The sequence below is a fragment of the Triticum dicoccoides genome, chromosome 6A, assembly GCF_002162155.2.
Source record: "Triticum dicoccoides isolate Atlit2015 ecotype Zavitan chromosome 6A, WEW_v2.0, whole genome shotgun sequence".
NCBI lineage: Eukaryota > Viridiplantae > Streptophyta > Magnoliopsida > Poales > Poaceae > Triticum > Triticum dicoccoides.
In genome coordinates this window covers 623,063,961-623,088,148 of record NC_041390.1, presented here as the reverse complement: position 1 = coordinate 623,088,148, position 24,188 = coordinate 623,063,961, and the positions used below count along the sequence as shown (strand labels likewise).

Sequence of the window (24,188 nt, the reverse complement as noted above, 5' to 3'; positions counted from 1 at the left end):
TGACGTTTGGCACACCCAAAGTATTCCTACGGTATCCGGGAGTTGCACAATCTCATGGTCTAAGGAAATGATACTTGACATTAGAAAAGCTTTAGCATACGAACTACACGATCTTTGTGCTAGGCTTAGGATTGGGTCTTGTCCATCACATCATTCTCCTAATGATGTGATCCCGTTATCAGCGACATCCAATGTCCATGGTCAGGAAACCGTAACCATCTATTGATCAACGAACTAGTCAACTAGAGGCTTACTAGGGACATGGTGTTGTCTATGTATCCACACATGTATCTGAGTTTCCTATCAATACAATTATAGCATGGATAATAAATGATTATCATGAACAAGGAAATATAATAATAACCAATTTATTATTGCCTCTAGGGCATATTTCCAACAGTAAGTTTTTGTAGAAAGCTAATTTTATTATGCTATGACATGTTCAACAACTGGGAAAACATGCATCATATGAATTCAAGTAACCTTAGGAACTGGTTACAGATATCAACATAGATGGAGTGGGCTTCAACCCAACTCAATCATGTCAAGTCCTTTGACTTGACCCAAGTGGTTCTTCCCACGTATCCAAACACACACACTGGTTTGTAAATAAGTGGACGTAGCCCAAGAGCGGTTACCCAACTGTCCTTGACCGTGGACACAGCTATTCGAATAGTTTCACACTCTGCAGAGGTTGCACACTTTACCCACAAGATCCGGGGAACTTTCGTGTCATCCACGACCCGCGGTACCTCAAGTACCCGGGTAAGCACCCGATCACTATCTTTCCCTAGACGACACTAACATAGAGTCCACTTGATTGGTAGTAACCCCCGTGCCCAACATTTCACATCTTAAAATTGTGGAGCCTCGCTCCCATATTCATCACATACCACTGGCACGGGGTACCGACCGTGTGTCCGGTGCCCTGTAAAAACAGTCATGGCCGCCCTACCTGGCACGACCCCATCCCGAGAGAGCGCGTAATGCGGGCTCCAAGCTAGTATCGGCCTAGGTAATCAATAATGCCCTTTCCCATATAAGGGTAGAGTGGTTGTGCATGTAAGGTTGGAATAACGGTCGCAACTTAAACCAATCCATTTTGAAAACATCACACACACTTGCCTCGGTACACCACTTCGTCATCAAGTGGTTACCCAACTCATTATCTCCTTCGGGCATAAGTGGCACCTGACGGGTTTCTTTAAAAAGTCTTTTGAAAATACTTTGTCTCCATCACCATGCATATACCCGTCCCATTTGCATAGCATCTACTTTAGTATCCTATCTACTCCCACCGGCATAACCCTCATAAGAAGGTAGGGTCATGCACAATGCAAGTATCAACGAGGAAGTAACAGTGGCAAACCACCCCATGTGGTCACCTCATCATCATGTCTCCGATGCAAGCAATAAAAGTGTTATATGACATGCATAAAAAGGTTTTATAGACATGGTCAAAGGGCTGCTTGCCTTGGTTGGCTTGGTCTTCAAAGTCTTCCAGTCCTTCTCCTTCTTCTTCTCCAACTACTTCGTCAAACACGGGATCTATTCGTCGCAATAGAAACAATAGAGAAATAAGGCAATAATAAAAACAGAAAACTCAACCTATTTTTGTTAAATACTAGGAGGAAAACTAAGAAGGGGAAAATTCTTAGTTTTGGATTTGGAGCTACAGGGACAGAGTAATGACTTTTCAAACAGGGATTTAATCGTTCAAATTTGAATTTAAATTTGAACAGTACAGAAGAGTTGGTTGGGCATGTATGAAAGCTACACCATCGAATAGGTGGGATTTTTACAAGATTTTTTGAACTAGAATTATTGCATTTGGATTAATATTTAATCCTGTGGAATTTTTGGAAAAGGGACAAAAAAGAAAAAGAGAAAGGGCACTGTGCCCGCTGGGCCAGAACAGCTGCAGTGCAGCAGGCCTAGAGGGGAAAAGGCCCAGGCGAGCCAGCGTGCGCGCCAGATTTTCAAACCTGACAGGCGGGGCCCGGGCGTCAGCGAGAGAGAGAGAGAGGGGTGAGGGAGAGGTGAGGATGACAGGTGGGCTCCACCTGTCATCTCTAACCTCACGGCAGAGAGGTCGGCGAGCCCACCGGCGACGCTACAGGGCACGGCAGGTCGAGCGGGTGGCACCGTTGGACTCAGGGGGATGTCGCCGTTCGGGTGATGGTGGAGGTGGTCGCCGGTGGTTCCGGCCGTTCCCGGCTGCAAAAGAGCGGGTAAGAGAAGGGGAAGGGTCGGTGATGCCGCGCGGTTCCAGATCGAGAAAGAGTGGGGGCGGAGGAGGCCTGTACTGCATGAACGCCGACGAGCCGAGCCGGCGGAGCTCGAGCTTGATCTCGAGCTCAGGCGGCTCTAAAGACAAATGGGTGGTGCGGGAGGTTGATTAGGAGTGTGGGGGAGCGACAGGGAGTGAGAGAGAGACTCGGGGTCGCCTTATATAGGCTGACCGAGGTCCACCGTTGGCGCGACCTACGGGCATCCGCGGGATCGGCTCGGGTGGCCGTTAGAGAGGAAATGAAGGGCTCGGGGGTGTTCGTGGGAGTGGTTTAGAGTGCCAAGGAGGGAGAGGAGGTGGGACGAGCTGTGGGCGGGCCACACGAGCGGCGCGAGCATTGGCCGAGTGGGGCGGCGCTCTGGCGCGAGCTACAGTAGAGAGGGGAGGGCGCGGGAGCAAGTGGGCGGCCTGCTAGCGTGGAGCGGATGTCGAGGGGCATCGATTGGCGTGCGGGGGAGGCTCGAGGTGGTCGGAGGCACGGCGTCAACGGTCGGGTGCCCTGCCAGGCGCTCTAGAGCGCGACTTTGGGCCGGCAATCCATGGTTTTCCCGCGTCCTCGCGCGTCCACTTGCGCCTGGCAGCTGCAGGGGGCGTGGGAAAAAGCTGGGAAGAGCCTTGGATGCTCCGGAAAGCTGAGGGGAGAGAAGGAGGCTGAGGGAGAGGGAGGAATCCACTGTTCAGAGAAGAAAAATGGGGTTCTCCCCCCCTTCATCATTGCTTCCTCGGGCATAAAAGCATGAAGGTGCTAGAGGGGGACTAGGAGGGATTGTGGTAAAACTTTGAGCCCATGGAGATTAGTGGAAGGGGTCAGAATGGTGTTTTTGGAAATGTGGCAGAAGGTGTTTGTTATTGGTTTGGGCAAGAAAATGAATTACACTTGCCATGAGACTCCACAGGGTGAAATGGAACATATAATTAGGGCCTTCCACCAATTTTGAGCTCATTTAGGCAAAGTTGCCAATGAAACTTTTGTAAACCCTAGAAATCAACAGAAATGCATTTACCAAGATATAGTCATGCAAAACCAGTCCCATTGATGCACCACTTGGTGTAGTGTCATCATTTGGGCTTTTGAGCATGACCACAAAGTTTGGGGGCATTTGGAATAAGTTGGCAATGTAGAGTTGTTCAAACTTGAATATGGACAGAGATGGTTTTGGGGCACTTTGGTGAACCAAAATAGTTTGGATTGAGCTGAAACTTTGCATGGTCATCATATTATGCATATGTGACCTGCTAGAATTGTCCTGGATTTATTGGAAAATATTTCTTGTAGAAATATTTCAAATACTTGAAATGCACAGAAATGGTTTTGGAGGGTTTTGTCCAATATTTTTAACATGACCATGTGCTGAAACTCTTACATATGGAAAATATATGTCCACTGAGTTTCCCTGATTTTTCTCAAATATTTTTGAAGCATTTAAATAATGTTAACCTATTAAATACCATTTCTGGCCTAAAGAAAAAGCCTTTAAATAAAATAGGAAAATTAATTTTAAAATTATATTTTTGTTGTTTATGGAGGTCCTATATCCAATAGGTTTCAATTATACTCTTTGAAATATTTTTCATACCCCAAATCAAGTACTTGTAGTGCAAACCTCAATTCAGGGGTTTTTGGAAAACTAATTTTTGAAAATACTATTTGGCCAAATTATTTTTGTAAGAAAATACTATATTGCATTATACACATGGCATGATCATTGGGCAGAAGTTTGGGGTAGGGAGATGAAGTATATAAAGTGGAGTAGTTGGCTTTAAAGAGCACTTGAAAATCACAGAGAGAAAACCAACTCCAAATAAAAAGCCAAATAATGCAAAAGTTTTTGTTGGTCCAAATTTTCATGCTTTATTAATGCAAATGACATGTTACAAAATGCAGGCTGTGACAATAACCCTGCCTAGACCCGTCGACCAAGAGGACGAAATGACCAGATCTTGAGCAAGGTAGATCGGCGGCGGCCCCGCTGCCCGCCTAGATGTAGCATCCACGTCGGATCCATCAGTGGCCTTCCCATGGCGGTGATGAGTGCAAGAAACCATCGCAAGGTCATCACACACCGACGGGAGAGGAGACGGCGGTTCCGGGACCTTGGATCCGAGGAATGGGTTGTAGGCACCAAGGCGAGGCAGCACACATCCTTGCCGTCACCATCCTCCGCCAGGCTTGCCCGGCGGCCTCCAACAATGACGGCGAGGGAGGGAGTAGCAGAGACGAAGGCTAGGAGCGACGGTGGCTGCTACCTCCGGAGTGGCTATGTGTTTGTAACCATGGGTGAACTGATTGTTGGTAACTTTCGGTATTTATCTATGTTAAATTGGCTTGCACATACCGACCGCTAGCTTACTTACCCGGTGCCCTCTTTTCTTCTATAAGAAAAACAACGCAGCCACAAACATGGGCTTCATGACGGGTGCGGCGTGCCGCCGCACCTCCACCTTCTAGTAGCAGATTATTTCAGCTATAAGTCCTGGGTTCTAAGAGATCCTAGAAGATATCCTGCAGATATCTCTGTTAAGCATTGGAAGGCCTGTCGGTGACGGTGAGCCAACTTTGTGCACAAAAAAGAATCAGGTGTAACCTTGATGCTTTCTAAGGTTCACACCATCTCGCTAGCCCTACATAAAGGGAGGAGAGGTCCGCACAGCGGATCCAAATTCTACATGGTCAACATCATCATCAAGCTTAGGACTAGATACAAACCCTAGTCGTCGAGTTGCCTCCAAACTCGCCGGGTTGACCATTGTACCATCGGACAAGAACGATCGAATAACACGATGGTACGTATTTACACCAATCTGTATGTATGAATAGATGACTACAAATAATTAACAAGAAAAATCAACATCGGCTCTCTTCAACTTAAAAAGATAGAGCATACGTGAAAGATCTAAAGAGGAGAGGTAGTACCTATGTACATGTCCCCAGAAAAAAAAACGCTTTACAAGTTCTTGAACTCCTTGTGCCTTCAAATCTTGTTCTGGATCTTGGGTGCCACGACGAGAGGGTTTTGCTGCGCGATCTTCTCACGGCCGGCCTTCTTGTAGTCGAAGCCGCACGCATGCCCGTCCACGTAGCGGTGCAGCGAGCAGAAGGTGCCACCGCACCTGCAGGCGAACCCCAGCAGCCCCACCTTCTTCTTGCACGCCATGCACCTGGTCGGCTTCTTCGCCGGCGCTTCGGCGGTCGGCACCTCGGCGGCGGCAGCTGCAGAGTGATCCTGCAGGCTCAGCGACGTCTTGAGGTTTAAGGCGAGGTTGGCCACGTCGGCGGCCTCCTTGACCTTCGTCTTCCCCTCGACGGCGGGGCCGGGGGCAGCCGTGTCGGTGTCGGTGGCCTTGAGGTGGTCGCGGTAGCACTTGGAGCACATGTTCTTGGTCGCCGCGCTCCCGTAGAACCCGCAGCCGTTCGCGCACAGCGCTGCGGTGCCGGCGCCGGCGGCCTGCGTCGGCGACGACTCCTGCCCGTGCGCCATCTATCAGCTCTGATCTTCTGATCGAAAAGGACGCGATCGATCGCTTGTCGTTCGGTTGCTCTTCGTCCTCGTGCGTGACGAGGCCCCGAGGTCGTCATCCCGTGGGCTTTTAAGAGGTCCCGCTACGCCCGGTGACCAGAACAGCGTGTCACACGCGAATTCAGACACGGAGACCGATTTCCAACCCTGGTCGGTCCACACCATACTACGGTGTTCAGTTTTGAACGTGTCCGTTCATTGCCATGAGATATAAAGATTCTATACATCTTTGTAAAATCTACATATATTTTTTAACATAGTACGGATGCAAGCCTATATATACGCGCATACACTCAATCGTATAAACGCACATATACACACCCTACTTCTATGAGATCCTCCAAGAAATTGAGCGTCAGAAATTCTAAAATAAATACAGGATAAATGTGATCATCAGGATTTGAATCCTGGTAGGCCGAGGATACCACCGACCTCTAACCACTCAACCCCGGGTTGGTTCACACACACACACACAAAAAAAAAAAACAGTTACATATTGTAGCGTGCGTAAATCAACTACAGTGTCCGTACACCACAAGTTTTGAGGCAGCAACGCTACTCTTTTTCTTTATCTCTGAATTCATATAATCTCTGGAAAATTTTTATGTACAACCTGTATTAGTAACACATGTGAGCAAGATAAAGATGCTATTTATGTAGTATAAAGGGACATACAGTATGGTTTTATGGAAAAATAACATGGCAATTTGGTAAAATTAAACCGGCAACCAACTAGACAAGTGACGAGAAAATACCCTGGCAACTGGTTTTTACAACCACTGACATTTTTTATGAAATAACTGGCCAGGTAGGACTTAAATGGCAAGCGCAGCAAAATAATGCGACAGCTAGTTTGTACAATGACTGACAAGCTTTAGGAGACAACTGAGTATAATTGAACATATAAGCACAAAAAAAAACACAACGATAACTAGTTTTTAAAACAATCACCCAGTTTTATTAACCAACATGGCAACTGGATAGAATTAAACTGATAAGTACAACAAAACACCATGACAACTAGATTGTACAATAATGGACAGGCTTTATGAGAAAACACAACAACTAGATGGAACTAAAATGACAAGCATAGCAAAATATTGTGTCAACTCAATTCTTATAAATACTAACAAGCTTTATTAGACAATACGGCAACTAGGTAGAATTAAAATGACAAGCACAACAAAACATTAAGGTAACTGAATCCTATAAGTACCGACAAAGTTTTATAAAATGACGTGACTATTTGGTAGAATTAAATTGGCAACCAGCTAGGCAAGTCGAACAAATCATTTATGGAACAGTTTTTGTATATGCTAATATGTTTTCTTTACATGTTGCTTAAAAATCATCAACAATACAAGAACAATTTTTTACATAAATAGTGACATAAGCTATTACTAGCAAAAAGGCCCGTGCGTTGCAACAGGAGAAAAAAATACCACACTCTTAATTTACAAAAAATTGTCTATGTTCTGAGAATTTGTAGTTACGACCCAAACAATGATGCTCTTAGCCTACAAAAGTGCAGTTCAAGATTCCACATGTATTCTATTTCAACACGGCTTGCTTATAGATTTAATCCGTACAAAGAAATGGGCAAGTGATTATTGGTATTGTTACGGGCCGGTAAAGGAAAACGACAAAAACAGTCGATGAAACATTAGCACACTACGGAGAGATGTGTGCATCAAGGGCGGTTTTCAGTTTAAGCATCACCAACTTAGGGTTACTCTTGAACACTTTTTTGCACATGCATATTTCTTAAATACATGAAGAGGATACAAGATTTTTATTGCTTGTGATCCATGTCCTTATTTATTGGTTGTCTCTTGCAAATTTATCTTCAATTTTGTGTCCAATCTTGATTTTGCTGAGGAGTTCATCCCCGATCCGAATCACTACCGGTATGAAAGAAAGACGAATAATGTATTATTGATTAAGATTGCACCCTAGATAGTATTTTTTTACAAAGTGTTAACAGGTAAAATAACATTATATTCAGATTCTACATATTTTTCTAATCAAAATTGATATATAACATGTAAAATTTGGAGTTACAGTTTAGAAGATATGGGTATTTTAAAAAACATTTGATTTTGATATTTATTACGGGTTTAATGTCAGAAAAATCAAGGGGCTTTCTATAAAATAGCAGGACGGACTAAGAATACCTATTTCTTTTATTAGTAGGTATAGAGTAGTTGCAGCCTGCTCTTACTGTACCTAGCTACTAGTAATACTAGTACTTATGGGGAAACTAATAGTCTTTCATTTGTAAAGTAAAATTTTATTGTGACTGTGGCCATACTTATGTTGCTGGCAATGGCAGAGCGACTTAGGGTGCATTTGTATCTAAGGCAAAAACTAAACGAGCCTTGCTGGACAAGGTTAGGCATTTGGTATGGACAGAAAAATCTAGCTTCTGGTGGCAATTAACCTAATAACCGCTGTCAAAACCTTGCTCCTAAAGTAGAGCCAATTTGGCTCGCCCGTGCGGGCAACCAACAGGCGCAAAAAAATCAATTCCACTCCCCTGTGCACTCGTAACATAACTCCCCTTCATGAGTGAGTCACCGTCCACGACGCGCCCACACCATTGGAGTTGTTTTATGTCATGTTATCCAGCGTATGACATGTTGCAACCAAACAACCAGGTTTGCTCTTACGAGCTCTTGCTCAGACCGGCTAAGGAAATCTACCATACTTAAGCAAGGCTAGCTAATGCCCCCCCCCCCCCCCAAACTAGTTTTGAGAAAAACGGGGTGGTGGGTGCTAGATTGGAATAAATTGTCTTGTGCCCCCTTCATATCTTCATCATTATTATTAACTATGATACTTTAGACCTTCAGTTTTATTAATTATTTTAGAATTAGGTGGTTTGTATCCAGACTTATAAGCACGTTGCATGTGCCGTAGAATGAATGTAAAAAAGAATATACCCAAGCACTCATACCACCAAATTATAATAGTCTTGTAAGGATCTCATGATGCTAATAATTTTCTTTTGCAGATGACACATGACTGTTTTGGGGACTCCCGTACTTCACCAAGATGTTGCTGCAGGACGGCAATGTGAATAAGTCATCTTACGTACGTTGTGCACCGTGACCAAGAAGGAGGGGAAAATGAAAAAAGTTAATGTTTATTTGCTAATTAATAGCATTGTATGCACTGAACTAACCACTGCATGTTGTGTTTGGTAGTCTCGAGTCATTGAAAACATGCGCGACCCACATCTCTTATTGGTTGATATGTCAAGAAACAAGAAACGAGATGAGAGTTAATGCACCACGCCTAAGTGTTTTGAGATTATTTGATTTTCTTAAGGTGACTTATACACCTAGACGGAGGGAGTATAAGTTAGAACTTTTTTTAACTTTCTTTCTATCTCTTTTCTCTAATTAAATGTTTTTATCTAGGAGCACGCGTAGAGGCTTGCTCTTGCATGTTAGCCCGCTCCATCATTTTTTTCCTTGTCTCTCTCCTCCACATAGGCAAAGGTGCCATGTAAGCGGGCTTATAGCCCACTATTGTACTTGCTCTTAGCCATCTCAAAAACAATCAACAACTCAATATCACCCTCCCGTTGGGTCCATCTGTCACGATTCACATCGTACTTAGGGTAATCACAAGAGAGTGCATGCGTGCGTAAGTGTAACAAGTGTATACACGTCTAAGTGTAACCATACACATACGTATATACAATCCCTTGTGTTGTTGGTCTATTTTTTTTCTAACCATCCATGTTGTTCTATTTGCGATTAAAGAGTAGGAGTAGAAGACAAGGTGGTCCGCATAAATTAACACCTTTGAGCATCAGGACACGGTTGGTTTGGTTCTATGGTTGGGAGTGCAACGGACATTATACGCAAACCACATGAAGAAGACACTTGTACTTTGTTTTAGACCTTTCCATATTTAAACCACCCTGAGTTCTTATTTTCCGTTATTTTTCTTTACCTAGTGTGTTTTCCTTTTTTTTGCGGGTTGTGGGCATACCTCATAAATCCCAATTTATCTTTCGAATGCGGCATTAGGTATTCATACTGTTTTCCACTACAAGTTTGAATACAAGGTGCGTAAAAGAGACACCTCTTAGACAAAATGTGCTCGATATGTTTTACCGAGTTTGCGAACCAACATGTGGTTGGATGGTTAGAGAGGCAGTGGTACCCATAACGCACTAGGGTTCAAGTCCTGGTGCTCGAGATTATTTCTGGATTTATTTCAGGACTTCCGGCGATGCGCTTTCAGTGGGAGGAGACGTTCCCGTCAATGACGAGGTGCCTATGATGACTTTGTAAATCTCAAGATGATATGCCGGCTCAGCCTCTCGAAGGTGCTCATAGGAGTAGAGTGTGCGTGTGTGCGTTCATATGGTTGAGTGTATGCGCGTATATATGAGCGTTTGTGTCTGTACCGTGTTAAAAGAATATTTTACGTGAGTTTTTTCATACCTTGCCGTTTTGGCGTATTTCGCAGCTATAATTTGTTTTTTTTTCTATGGAATGGAATGGACTAAGAGAATTAAATGTACACATCGGGGGTCATTTTAAAACTCTTTTTCCTCCCAACAAAAACCAGGCAGCAAAAGTTTCGTTCGCTGGAATATGGCCCATGTTGTCTCTGTAAATAGTGGGCCGCGCACCAGGCTGAGCCCAAAACAACGAGCCTCTCACGCGCTGTTCTCTCTCTCCCTCTCAAAGAAAGAAAAAACACTGCTGCCGGCGGTCTCCTCCTCCTCTTCGCCGACCCGGAGAACCACCGGCCGGGGATCCCCTCCACCTCCTCCGCCTCTGCCGTATTCCTACCGTTCCCCCAGTTCGCGTTCCTCCTCAACCTATTGCCGGGCGGAGTGGGCGGGGAACCAGCTCCAGATCGTACAGAGGAGACCGTTGGTGGCCGGCGAGCATGTTGGCGCCGCCGGGGCGGACGGGGATAGGCGCCGGCATGAACTCGGGAAACTGCGACCTGTGCTGTGCCGCGAATGTCAAGTATTCCCATGGGGACGGACGGGGAGAGAGGTATATGGGTTTTCGCTCTCTGAACTCTTATTCCCCTCTTCTGAACCTATGTAGCATAATCCTAGAGCCCAAACACAAGATTTTACCATCTACTCTCTCTCTCTATATATATATAATCTAGTAGTCCAGTAGAGTGGAACTGATACGGCCTACGATTTATGCCTTTTCATCTCTTGATTGATTTACCAACATGACATCTTGAATCAGATAAACTTGTGTGGACACGTGGTGCTGCCTACAAGCTTGTTCTTGCACAGAAACAGCATAACAATTTACGGCTCTGACCGGAAGAAAAATAGAACAACATAACCCGGTCCAGTAGAGTGCAGCTGCTATGATCTATTAGTAGTACGATTTATGCTTTCTCATCTTCTGATTTTCCGACATGATATCTTGAATCAGATAATATTTTCTAGACGTGTGGTGCTTTAAGCTTGTTTTGTGTAGAAGAAACAACAGAGCAATTTACAGCTCTGGCTGGAAGAAAGAAACATAGTGTCAATGCCACGTACAATGCAGAGATTTGAAACAACAACAGTAATATGCTGGAACAAGTTCTTGTTAAATAGGAAAACCGTAAAACAAAAAGCCATCCATTTCCTCTGTTTCACAGTAGCTGCTTTGAATTGAAAGTGATTTGCTTTTCAGTGCAAGGGGAAGCTGAGCAGAGGATCAGAACAATGTTCTTTTTATCTCTTCTATAAAAAGAATGTTTGCAAACTTGGGATGTTCTGCAATTCTGATACGCTATGGGTGAGATGAAGATGGTCAGTTCAAACAGAACCACAATGTTACCACTCACCAAACCTGGGCTCTGGGGTCTTCCCCTCCCCAAGAGAAGGATTTGTAGGTTTTTGAATAAGACAAATAACCCACAGGTAGTTACTTCCTCTTACATACTGTATTATTTTACTGCGGAGGAGTCGCAGATGGATAACAAGAATGAAAATAACTATATTAAGGGGCTTTGGATTGCTGTAATTTGATAAAATACAACAAACCATGTTTTTGTTTGTGTGGACGCACATATCTCCTATACATAATCTGGTTGCCTATCTTCTCAGGACAGTCTCGTTTCATCTGGGGCCTGATACATCTGAAGCCAGAGGTGGAGCTGACGAGCATGCATCTCCTGCCACGCCAAAGTTCACTGGAGTCGTTGCAACAAACTTATAATCTATGTTGCTTTCTGTGTTTATGGTGCCTTCCAAGACTTTGACAACCTCTGACATTTTCGGCCTCTTTTTGCAATCAATCTGCAAACACCACATTGCCATCCTCATCATCCGAATCACCTCTTGCTTGTTCACTTCCATGTCGTCACTCTGCTTGTCGACTAGATCTGCTAACTGATCACTCTTCACCTTTTCTTCCAATAGGGTGATAAGATGGATGCTCTCTTCAGGCTGAGAGGTGTCGAGGTTCTTTCTTCCACTGATTATTTCCATGACCACAACGCCAAAGCTGTAGACATCGGCCTTTTCCGTGATCTGCGATGTCAACCATTCAGGAGCCAAATAGCCAGGTGTGCCTCTCATTCTAGTAACCACTTCACTCGTATCCCTGTCAATGAGCTTGCATAGTCCAAAATCAGAAATTTTGGCATTGAAGTTTTCATCCAAGAGGATATTCTGCGGTTTGATATCCAAATGAACAATTCTTTTGGTGCACTCCTCGTGAAGATAAGACAGGCCTTTAGCGACGTTAGCAATAATCTTACAACGCGTCCTCCAATCCAGAGGAGGAGCATTGCTGTCATGCCGACAATAGATCCACCTGTCCAAGGATCCTTTGGCCATATACTCATAAACCAAGAGCCTCCTTGACTTCTCGGCACAGAAACCAACCAATCTCACCAAATTTATATGATGGATGCTGCCAATTGTATGAACCTCTGCCAAAAATTCCTTTTCTCCATGACCAGCATGATCCAAACGTTTTACTGCAATTCTTTCATCACCAAGCTGTCCTTCAAAAACAGACCCAAATCCTCCCTCGCCGAGCTTTTCCCTGAATTGCTCGGTTGCAAGTTTTTACGTGGCTGCTATAGGTTGCTAGCAAGAACGTTTCTTTCCTACGCCAAAACCACAACGTGAATTGCCAATTTCTATTTACCCTTCATAAGGACCCTGTTCATCGAATCCGATCCGACTAAAGTGGGAGAGACAGACACCCGCCAGCCACCTTATGCAACTAGTGCATGTCAGTCGGTGGAACCGGTCTCACGTAAGCGTACGTGTAAGGTTGGTCCGGGCCGCTTCATCCCACAATGCCGCCGAATCAAGATAAGACTAGTAACGGCAAGTAAATTGACAAAATGGACGCCCACAACTACTTTGTGTTCTACTCGTGCATAGAAACTATGCATAGACCTAGATCATGATGCCACTGTTGGGGAACGTAGCAGAAATTCAAAATTTTCTACGCATCACCAAGATCAATCTATGGAGTAATCTAGCAACGAGGGAAGGAGAGTGCATCTACATACCCTTGTAGATCGCTAAGCGGAAGCGTTCAAGTGAACGGGGTTGATGGAGTCGTACTCGTCGTGATTCAAATCATCGATGATCCTAGTGCCGAACGGACTGCACCTCCGCGTTCAACACACGTACAGCCCGGTGACGTCTCCTACGCCTTGATCCAGCAAGGGGAGAAGGAGAGGTTGGGGAAGACTCCATCCAGCAGCAGCACGACGGCATGGTGGTGATGGAGGAGCGCGGTACTCCAGCAGGGCTTCGCCAAGCACTACGAGAGACGAGGAGGGAGAGGGGTAAGGCTGCGCCAACAGGGAGAGCAAATCACATGTATTGGGCAGCCCCAAACCTCAAGTATATATAGGGGGAGGGGAGGGGCTGCGCCCCCACCTAGGGTTCCCTCCCTAGGGGTGGCGGCAGCCCCCAGATCCCATCTGGGAGGCGGCCAAGGGGAAGAGAGAGGGGGCGCACCTAGGGTGGACCTTAGGGCCCATCTACGCCTAGGGTTTGCCCCCTCTCCTCTTGAGGACGCCTTGGGCCTTGGTGGGAGGCGCCCCAACCCACATAGGGGCTGGTCCCTTCCCACTTATGGCCCATGCAGGCCTCCGGGGCTGGTGGCCCCTCCCGGTGGACCCCCGGACCCCTCCGGTGGTCCCGGTACACTACCGGTGATGCCCGGAACACTTCCGGTGGCCAAAAACATACTTCCTATATATCAATCTTTACCTCCGGACCATTCCGGAACTCCTCGTGACGTCCGGGATCTCATCCGGGACTCCGAACAATATTCGGTAACCGCGTACATACTTTCCCTATAACCCTAGCGTCATCGAACCTTAAGTGTGTAGACCCTACGGGTTCGGGAGTCATGCAGACATGGCCGAGACAACTCTTCGATCAATAACCAACAGCGGGATCTGGATACCCATGCTGGCTCCCACATGCTCCACGATGATCTCATCGGATGAACCACGATGTTAAGGACTTAATCAATCCCGTATACAATTCCCTTTGTCTAGCGGTACGATACTTGCCCGAGATTCGATCGTCGGTATCCCGATACCTTGTTCAATCTCGTTACTGGCAAGTCTCTTTACTCGTTCCGTAACACATCATCCCGTGATCAACTCCTTGATCACATTGTGCACATTATGATGATGTCCTACCGAGTGGGCCCAGAGATACCTCTCCGTTTACACGGGGTGACAAATCCCAGTCTCGATTCGTGCCAACCCAACAGACACTTTCGGAGATACCTGTAGTGTACCTTTATAGCCACCCAGTTATGTTGTGACATTTGGCACACCCAAAGCACTCCTACGGTATCCGGGAGTTGCACAATCTCATGATCTAAGGAAATGATACTTGACATTAGAAAAGCTTTAGCATACGAACTACATGATCTTGTGCTGGGCTTAGGATTGGGTCTTGTCCATCACATCATTCTCCTAATGATGTGATCCCGTTATCAACGACATCCAATGTCCATGGTCAGGAAACCGTAACCATCTATTGATCAACGAGCTAGTCAACTAGAGGCTTACTAGGGACATGTTGTTGTCTATGTATCCACACATGTATCTGAGTTTCTTATCAATACAATTCTAGCATGGATAATAAACGATTATCATGAACAAGGAAATATAATAATAACCAATTTATTATTGCCTCTAGGGCATATTTCCAACAGAAGCCACTCATCCATACATTTAACATCCAGTATATGGATTCGTCTCGATGTCGGGCGAATGCGGTGGGTTTCCTGGTAGTGCTTGAACTCGCTTTTCGTCTTTCCCTCTCCCTGGATATGTTTCTGGAACTGATGTATTTCCGTTCGATTGTAATGGAAAGGGGTAAAGCCCAGTTCAAAAAAAAACATCCAGTATATGGTTAGATCTGTAACTATTCCTCAGGTCAGTGTGGAGCCTACAATCTAATTAGTAATAGTAAGACAAGAATCAGCCTGCCAACTATTAGTTCGTTCGAACCATAATTAATTAAGGTTGGTTGTTACGAGCATCAAACACATGCTAGGTAGCTTGCTCCCATCAACCATCGTACTGTTTTTGCTAGGCAAAGACCTAGACCCATTCACAAGTCGCAGTTGATAAGAATGGGCACGTTGTTCAAGCATTATAAACTCACATGCTTTGCCTACTCGATCAAATCAAGCACCACATAGTTTTTACGCTGAAACCATGACTCATTCAGAGCTAGATCACTTAATTATAGTCGTTTGTCAGGAAAATTTGCGCTACATGTCTCAGCAATGAAATAGAATAAGTGAACTGGGCGGTTTCAAGCGTCATATTATTCAGTACACTTCCTTAGTTAATGTGGAGGCCGCTATCCAAGCTAACAAGCTGCTGAATGGACGTGCAGTTTGGACTTTGCACATATTATTCAGTACACTGAAGCCTCGGTTAATGTATTATACGCTTTGATATAGCCAAGCTCCAAAGCCTCCTCCGAAGCCTTGGCTCACAACATGTTCTGGTAGTGTCCCTAAACCACATACATCGCCGGTAATCTCCTAACGGCACAGCCTCCTCCGGTGCTCGGTGGACCAGATGAGCATAGCGGCACACTGAAGCAAAGAAGGCAGCACCCTCATATCCCCTGGGTGAGTCTCTCTCTCTCTCTCTCTCTCTCTCTCTCTCTCTCTCTCTCAAGTGCTTAGTTATTGTTCTTGCTCTCATCAGGTCGATCATCTGTGTAGGACTCATGGCCGAGACAGCTATTAACGCCGTTCTTAGGAACTTGGGAAATCTTGCTGTTCAGGAGAGCAGTTTCTTAGGTGGGGTCACACTTGAAGTGGCCTTCTTGAAAGATGAGCTGATGCGGCTGCAGGGCTACCTCAAAGACGCCGAGACAAAACGGAGATCTGGAAATGCAACAGTTGCTATCTTAATGAGTCAAATCAGGGATGCTGCTTATGAGGCTGAGAATGTTATCGAAGCTGCAGATTACATGAAGAAAAGAAATAACATAAAAAAGGGTTTCATGGGTGCAATTTCAAGGTACGCTCACTTACCGAGTGATTTGACTACCCTTCATAAAGTTGGTGTTGAAATTCAGCATGTGAGAAGGAAGCTTAGTGAGATATTCCAGAGCGTAGAAGGCTTGAACATTGACTTGGATAATAATGTTGTCGATGAGTCCCTACAAGATTATGGTCTTAGACACCAAGCCTTCAAGGATGATGTTGTCATGGTTGGTTTCGAGAACGAGTACAAAGAAATAGTGGATAAATTAATTGAGGGAGAAAATATGCTTAGTGTTGTCTCCATAGTTGCCATGGGCGGGGCAGGAAAAACAACACTTGCTAGAAAAGTATACACTTCATCTGGCGTGAAACAACACTTTGAGTCACTTGTTTGGGTGACTGTATCTCAAAAGTTCAAGGTCATTGATTTACTAAAGGAGATTTTGAAGCAAATACTGAGTGATGGAGACCAGTCTATAAAAATTGATGAGATGAATGAGTATGAGGTGGGAAAGAAGATCCATGATATCCTCATCAAGAAAAGATACTTGGTAGTTCTTGATGATGTGTGGGAAACAGACACATGGGAACAAATAAATAGAACTATTAAGGCCTTTCCGGATACATCTAACAGTAGTAGATTACTTCTAACCACAAGAAAAGAAGATGTTGCAATACATGTCGAAATGCAAACCCATGTACATGCTTTGAGGAGTTTAGATGAAGAGAAAAGTTGGCTACTTTTTAGTAGCAAAGCTTTACCTTCATACAGAATATCGGGCATACATGATCTGTATAAATATGAAGAACTAGGAAGAAAGCTTACAAGGAAATGTGATGGATTACCACTTGCACTTGCAGTTTTAGGGGGGTACCTATCAAAGAATCTCAACACACAAGCATGGTCCGATGTGGTACTGTGTTGGCCATCAACCAAGGACATACAGATGATGCGAGGCATAATAGCTCGCAGTTACAAGGACCTACCAAATCACTATTTAAGATCATGTGTGCTCTCTCTTGCTGCTTTTCCTGAGGATTACATAATATCTGTGTCGACTCTTATTAATCTATGGATAGTAGAAGGCTTGATTCCACATACACCTAAGCACACTGTAGAAAAAACAGCTCGTACATATGTAAGTGAGTTGGCTCAAAGAAGTTTTGTGCAAGTTGTTCAAACAAGCATTATACATGAATGTGCTGAGGAAATAAGGATTCATGATATTATACGTGACTGGTGCATAGAAGAGGCAACGAAAGATGGTTTCCTTGATGTAATCGATGAAACTACTAGTGGTGAGCTACCTTCCCCTCTTCTCTTTTATTTGTACACTGTTTATTAAATATATTGATTACTCATATAATGTGTGTGTGTGGCTTTTTGCTGACATATATATGGACTCTAACAAAATGCAGGACAAGTTGGTGCATCATCATCTCATAACCAGATATTCTATCGTTCTTCTTACCAAAACATGAGTGGGCAGATCTTGCAGGCATCACCTAATCTCGGAGCTTTGTTTGGCTTTGGACTTTCATCAGTATCTTTACTTGAGCTAAGGTTCCTAAGAGTTCTTCATGTCGAGAACTCGATCCTAGAGAATTTCGACGAGGTAATTGGTGGGTGCATTCACCTTCGAGACCTGAGGTTGAGACGATGTGGATACATGATGCTTCCTTCTTCAATCAGGAAACTCCTTTATCTTTTTTTTGAAAAGGGGGAATTCCCCGGCCTCTACATCAGAAAGATGCATACGGCCATCTTATTAACCAAAAAAGCAGTGCCAACATGGTTCCAAGGTCTCCAAAAGTAATAAAAATCAAAGAAAGCTCACACAGAGCCAAAAAGGGCTAGAAACATCCACTAGCCAAGAGAAGACGCCACAACCGGCTGGCTAAAACTAGATAGGTAAACTACATGTCTATCCTATTACATGACCGCCATCCAAACCGGTTGAAGATATGCCGAACTACCATCTCCCATCGGAAACTCCTTTATCTGCAAACTATAGATGTACCAGGTTCATATTTATCAGGCTCCGTCCGGGATATACCTACTCTAAGATATGTACATCTTGCTAGTACTTTTCTGCCAAGAAATGTGCAAATTCCACAAACCTTACGGGAGCTCCGTATGTCGGCTATTCCTGATGAACATAGAAAAGACCCGATGCCGATCCTGGAAATGCTTCCTTGTCTTGTGGTGCTGGAGTTGCGTTATTATGATCCCAGTACAATGACCTTTGGTGCCCAAGGGTTCCCTTGTCTGCAAGAGTTGCGACTTGACAGATGTACCTTTAACAAGTGGATGATGGAGGTTGGGACAATGCCAAAGCTATCCCACCTGTCATTTACACGTTGCTCGCATGGTGAAGGAATCCCTGATGGATTACTGCACCTTCCATCCCTCAAGCTCGTGTTAGTGGATAATTTAGAAGATTATTTGAATGACAGCACGCTGGATGGTCTGAGACACAAAGGATGCAAGGTAACGCAGCCCCCCTCCTCCCTCGTGCCCTCCTTTATTCAATTATACTGCCACCAGCGATGACAACGCGTTGCCTTTTGCAGATCATAGGGCGTCACGATATTCTCCCTGCAAGAGAAGAAGAATAGTACTGTACTAGTTATGAAGGCACTATGGTCCTATGGTCTGCATGTCTATCATGTGGCCTTTCAGCGTACGCCTGTTCCTCTCAGTTTGGCTGAACCAAAGTGTGATCGTTGAGGGTTTTTTTTTTCTTGCGAATGAATGTCTATCATGTTGAGTATTTTGTTTTAAATTGTGTGTACTGTTCCTGGATTGGGATTATCACAAACAAGCCATATGCATTGTACAATAATCAGCTCATGTTGTTCAGTCTTATTTGGGCACAGTTAATGAGCAATCACTTCCGCAACAAAGTTCGCCTTGTGCAGTGATATTGTATCATAATTTGTATTGTATCGAGTGAGGCGTCGGTGGAGACAGCGAGCTGAATTTATCAGAAATGACAACAATTTTGGTGCCAGTTTGGCATGTTAGTAAAAAAAATCAGAACAAAATTAAGAGGAAGCCTCTGAATTTATCAGAAATGAGCCATGTGCTAATAGATGCGTCCTGGCTGCAGTAACTGTTACGAGAGTGAGTGGAGATCAGCAGCAGCAACAAGGAATAAACAGATACACCAAAATCCATATCCTGAACTTCTGTTACTGCATCTGCTTCAATGTTTTTCAGAATGCGAAAGAACGGCCTCGGTCAGAGAACTGTGATGTGGTAAATAATCCCAAGCATACTTATCTGGAACAAAAATTTCTACAGAGATCTTTTCTGAGAGAACAAATTATGGAGCCTGCAATTTGGCGCTACGTAAAATTTGCATGTTGCTTTGGCGGCGCTTCAGGCACGTCTCGCAGCAGCCTTCCCCTCCGCAGGAATCTCCAGCGGCGTGGCATTGACCTCCGGCGTTCCCCTGTCCGACATCGCCTCGACGAGGAGGGAGGGCGGCGGCGTCGTCTTCTCAGCACCACTCCACAGACTTCTCTGGAGCCTGAACATCTTCAGTATTTAACCGACGCTTTGCATGCTACTCTGCTTTGGTGTTGCTACTGTACGCTACTCTGCTTTTTAAACTCTGTTTGATGTCCGGTGGCTTTATTAATTTAAAGCCGGACCCTCCTAACGTCTTCGTTTTAAAAAATATGTATATTGTGTTGGAAACACAAACGTGTCAAAACTCACAAGTCTCACTTACGTCCCTACACCCTTGGCCCTGAATTTACAAGCTGGAAGGCCTGGAGCTAGAAGATGGTCTGCTCGCCTAGCTCCTGCCCCGCCATTCCTTCCCTTATCACCTTCTCGAAGAAGTGCTCCAGCGTGTCTTTGCCATAGCTCGGCGTCTTCTCGTCGCTGTACTCCCCGGTCTCGGGATCCAGCACTAGCATGCTCTCCGACGCATAGTACCTCCCAATCTTGCCGAACTCGGCGGCATCCTCCAGCCCGGGGAAAACCTTAGCCAGTCCATCGAGCACCCAGATGACACCATCCATGACCTGAATGGGCACCTTGATGAACCTGGGTTCGCGCCCGAGCAGCCCGAACAGCATCTCCCCTTGCTCCAGCGGTGTGAGGGCCTTCCCCGGCCCTCCAATTGGGAGAACCTTGTTAGCCTTCTCCTGGTCGAAGATGCAGTCCGCGATGAAGGAGGCGAGGTCCTCCTCGCTGATGGGCTTGCAGGCGCAGAGCTTGCCGTCGCCGAACATGACGTAGGGGTTGCCCTTCTTGACGGCCTCGACCTGGCCGCCGAGGCTCTTGAAGAAGGCGGTGGGGCGGACGACGCTGTAGGTGAAGGCCGGGTCCCGGGCCGCCTCGGCGGCGAGCTCGCCCTCGAACCTGAGCTTGGCGCGCTGGAACTCGAGGAGCGGCTTCTGGACGCAGACGGCGGAGAGGAGCACGAAGTGGGCGGCGCCGAGGCTGCGCGCGGCCTGGAGGGTGTGGAGCGTGGCGTGGTAGTCGACGCGCCACGAGTCCTGCACCCCGCCGCCGCGGCTGGCGAGGCAGCAGACCGCGGCGTGCACGGGACCGTGTCCCGAGTCGGAGAGGTCTGCGAGGAGGGCGCCCGGGTCGGTGACGTCGGAGAAGACGACGCGGGCGGGGGCGAGGTCGGAGACGACCTCCTCGGGGGAGTTCTTGCCGCGGACGCCGCTGCGGGGCCGGGCGACGGCGACGACGCGGTGGCCGCGGCGGAGCAGCTCGCGGACGACGAAGCGGCCGATGTAGCCCGTGGCGCCGGTGACGAGGACGGTGGTCTCGGAGGGGGGCAGGGAGCGGAAAGGCTGGGCCGCGGCCGGGGAGGGCGACGTCGCAGAGGAGGCGAGGATACTACATCCCCCGCGGCGGCGGCAAGCCTTGGCGGTTGTGAGGGGGAAGGAGAGGAAGCGCGGACACAGTGTGGGGCGGGGAGCGGCGGCGGAGGCGGAGGCGATGGCCGTGCTCTTGGGGAGGCGGGAGGAGAGGAGAAGGGCGGCGGCCATCGTGCTCGACGGAAATGCGGTATCGGACTATCCAGTGTGGGGAAGCCGGCCGGCGAGCGTTTGTGGTGGTGGCGGGGGAGGCAATCCGGGGTTATCCAGTTGACGTGCTCTTGCCGTAATTTCTTTTTGGGCATTCGAATCCTTTCGGTGCTATCCGTACTGTCATGGAATTATTACTTGCTGGAATATACTTAAATAATATATGCTTAATTAAGTTGGTCGATTATCAGTGGAATATAATATATTATTTATATTGGAAAGACTAGCCGGATACACTGATGATTGAAAGGAGCTAGATGTATAGTTAGACTATAACCCTAATATTGATCTATGTAATTAGAGGAATTTACACTCTATTATACCGCATTGCTCACAAGCGCGTGCTCCGGGGACATGACGGATAGAATCCGTTAACAAATAAATATGATCGTGATTGGTAATTTGATATGGACTCTATCCCCAAAATCTATTCTTTCTTGTTGTCGTCTTGGTAGCTCGTGTGCCTGCTTCCGTTCGGCCCAAAGGCTGGTGCTATGTTCTGGCACACTCACCTTCCTGACTTGCAAGAAACACGACATTTTCCTTGGACTTCAATTTTTTTTAAATGGCAACCTGCGCTGGAGCTCTGTGTTTGTTATTTGTTAGTCACCTGAAAATGGTGTAGCTATCCGTTGATTTTCATAGAGAAGAAGATGAGGCGCGGACGGAGCTCCGATGTTGAGACGGAGGCAACACCAGACACCGAAGAGTGACAGCTTTCAGGCCGTGATCTACACGCACGCGATCAGTGGATGCCTCCTCGATCTAAACCCAGGAGGAACTCGAGGACGAACAGAAGAAACACACAACACGGGAGACAGTTTTGTGACGCCTTAATTCTTGGGTCTTTTCTGTTTCACTTCTTTTCTTCAACGGGGAAAACTAACTGGGCGACTTCTACGCCACGACCCAACATGCTCGCGACATCCCACGGCTTCGGATAGTGGACTCGCTCGTGTGATACAAAAACGCTAGACATGGCCGCAACATGGACTGGGCACGCTTCTGCCCTTACACAAACATGTACGTACAAAATCACGTACAGATAAACTCCTAGGTGTCTACGACTGAAACACAAAGAAGAAAGACGTACAGTCTTAGAAAACTAAGAGCATGTACAATGATTGATAAGACCGTCTTATCTTAAGTCTTGCATGTACTTTAGAGATGATAAAAGAGTATGTCTACAATGGGTTATATCTTAGCCTTATCTTCAATAACTAGCAATTCCTTAAAACATGGTGAGACAAATTATGCTAAGAGATCATCTTTTGTCTTATCTTAAGTAAGAGAAGACAAAAAAAATTTATGAGTTCTCTCTCCTCCACCTCATCATTTATCCTACGTGGCACTCCTAAGATAGCACCATTGTACATGCCCTAAGAAAGATGACAAGGTTAATTAACAGCAACAAAGAGCTACTAGTAGCATATGAAAATGATGATCGTCAACTTCAACACGCTCAAGAACTACACCGAGTGCCAAAAGAAGAAAACTACTAGGAATTAATGATGTTGTATTCTAGTCAGACTCCTAGCTAGTAGTACTACTTAGTACAGACATGTGCATGCATCTGCATGTGACGTTTTGTTGCGGTAGCGCCCAGTTCCGCACCAAGAAAACCATACCACAAACACAAGCTAGCCAGTACAGTAATAATACTCCTCGATCGCTCTCTACTTCATGGCGTGACCAGGTAGCCAATCCTGCGGACACCCTGCCGCCAACCCATTTATGTTTTCGTCTGTATAATTTTCTTACAATCTTTTCCATAGTTATTTGATGGATCCATCCATATTAACTTACCTTGCGGTGTAATTTCTTACATAATAGTATTTGTCTAGTGCATTGCTTCAACGAGAAGGGTGATGGGAGACGGGCCAGAAGGGTACAGGATGACACCAGTCGTGCATGTCCAAATGCGCACAAGCTTTCCCCACCAGTCACATGGTAGTAGTACAGCCAAATGCTTTCCCCGGCCAACACATGGAAGCATAGCATGTGGACAGAGGCGATGACAGAGCTTGTGGACAGAGGCACGCCCGATCTGATCTGCTAGGTGGAGTCACTAGTACTCTCTTCATCCGGAAATACCTTTAGTCTCCGTTCGTGTCTCAAACCAGGATTAAAGGGCATCGCACTCTTTAGTACCGGTTCGTGTTTCAAATCGGGACTAAAGGATGCGATGCCCTTTAGTTTCGGTTCGTGTCTCAAACCATGACTAAAGGGTGCGATGCCCTTTAGTCCCGGTCCGTGTCTCAAACTAACCGGGACTAAAGGGGTTCAAACTCTACCCCCCCCCCCCGGCTCGTGTATCGCCACTTCAGTTTTAAAAAAATGATAAAAACTTCAAAAATTAAAATCCTTCGAGATGTAGTTATGTTAATTAATACATCTACTAGTTAGGAAAATAAAAAAACTTACATTTGGACATGTTTTGCAAAAAAAAGTGTTATGAAAAAGTAAAACGACTATATCTTTTGCATACGATGTCGAAAAAAACGTATAATATATCAAAATGTTCTGCATGAAAATCCGCATCCGATTTTGACTGCCGTAAGCCGTTTTTTCAATTTTTAGAATCTTCAAATTCTAAAAGAAAAAAAGTTATGCTCAAATTTCAGTTTTTTTGAATTTTGGTTAAATCTGGTCAAATTACTTATTCAACAAATATTAATGTTACTAAATAATTATTCAAGAATATTAGTGTTACTAAATAATTATTTTAGTTTTTTGAATTTTGGTCAAATCTGGTCAAATTGTGGTCAAACTACTTATTCAAGAAATATTAGTGTTACTAAATAATTATTGTTTTTTAGAATAATAGTTTCAAAC

General features: G+C 45.5%; 4 protein-coding genes across 4 annotated transcripts; 1 reads left to right on the top strand and 3 right to left on the bottom strand.

Moving 5' to 3' along the window:
• Window positions 1–5,262: 5,262 nt before the first annotated feature.
• LOC119317188 (zinc finger A20 and AN1 domain-containing stress-associated protein 12-like) lies at window positions 5,263–5,769 on the bottom strand. Its single transcript, XM_037591609.1, has one exon. It carries the CDS (start codon window positions 5,767–5,769, stop codon window positions 5,263–5,265), a length of 507 nt encoding a protein of 168 aa, XP_037447506.1.
• Window positions 5,770–11,744: 5,975 nt separating this feature from the next.
• On the bottom strand, window positions 11,745–12,868 carry LOC119316161 (G-type lectin S-receptor-like serine/threonine-protein kinase SD2-5; the record flags this gene model as incomplete). The annotated part of the gene is made up of 1 exon (XM_037590500.1): window positions 11,745–12,868. A coding segment is annotated over one exon (957 nt), but the record flags the coding sequence as incomplete, so codon positions are not given.
• LOC119316159 (putative disease resistance protein At1g50180) lies at window positions 12,200–19,852 on the top strand. Its single transcript, XM_037590499.1, has 7 exons — window positions 12,200–12,360; window positions 15,692–15,932; window positions 16,029–17,594; window positions 17,715–17,985; window positions 18,282–18,786; window positions 19,519–19,557; window positions 19,685–19,852. Exons 3-7 carry the CDS (start codon window positions 16,034–16,036, stop codon window positions 19,850–19,852), a joined length of 2,544 nt encoding a protein of 847 aa, XP_037446396.1. The 5' UTR covers window positions 12,200–12,360; window positions 15,692–15,932; window positions 16,029–16,033.
• Window positions 19,853–19,967: 115 nt separating this feature from the next.
• LOC119318606 (divinyl chlorophyllide a 8-vinyl-reductase, chloroplastic-like) lies at window positions 19,968–21,402 on the bottom strand. The gene has a single exon (XM_037593185.1). The coding sequence runs from the start codon at window positions 21,312–21,314 to the stop codon at window positions 20,082–20,084; it is 1,233 nt and encodes a 410-aa protein (XP_037449082.1). The 5' UTR covers window positions 21,315–21,402; the 3' UTR covers window positions 19,968–20,081.
• Between the last annotated feature and the right edge of the window lie 2,786 nt (window positions 21,403–24,188).

What these genes read in the sequence shown, in the direction of transcription:
- LOC119317188 (XM_037591609.1), bottom strand. Translation starts at nt 5,769, where the DNA reads ATGGCGCACGGGCAGGAGTCGTCGCCGACGCAGGCCGCCGGCGCCGGC.
- LOC119316159 (XM_037590499.1), top strand. Translation starts at nt 16,034, where the DNA reads ATGGCCGAGACAGCTATTAACGCCGTTCTTAGGAACTTGGGAAATCTT. An exon ending in TGAGACACAAAGGATGCAAG is followed by an intron (nt 18,787 to 19,518) that starts GTAACGCAGCCC and finishes AATGTTTTTCAG; the next exon opens with AATGCGAAAGAACGGCCTCG. An exon ending in GGTCAGAGAACTGTGATGTG is followed by an intron (nt 19,558 to 19,684) that starts GTAAATAATCCC and finishes GCGGCGCTTCAG; the next exon opens with GCACGTCTCGCAGCAGCCTT.
- LOC119318606 (XM_037593185.1), bottom strand. Translation starts at nt 21,314, where the DNA reads ATGGCCGCCGCCCTTCTCCTCTCCTCCCGCCTCCCCAAGAGCACGGCC.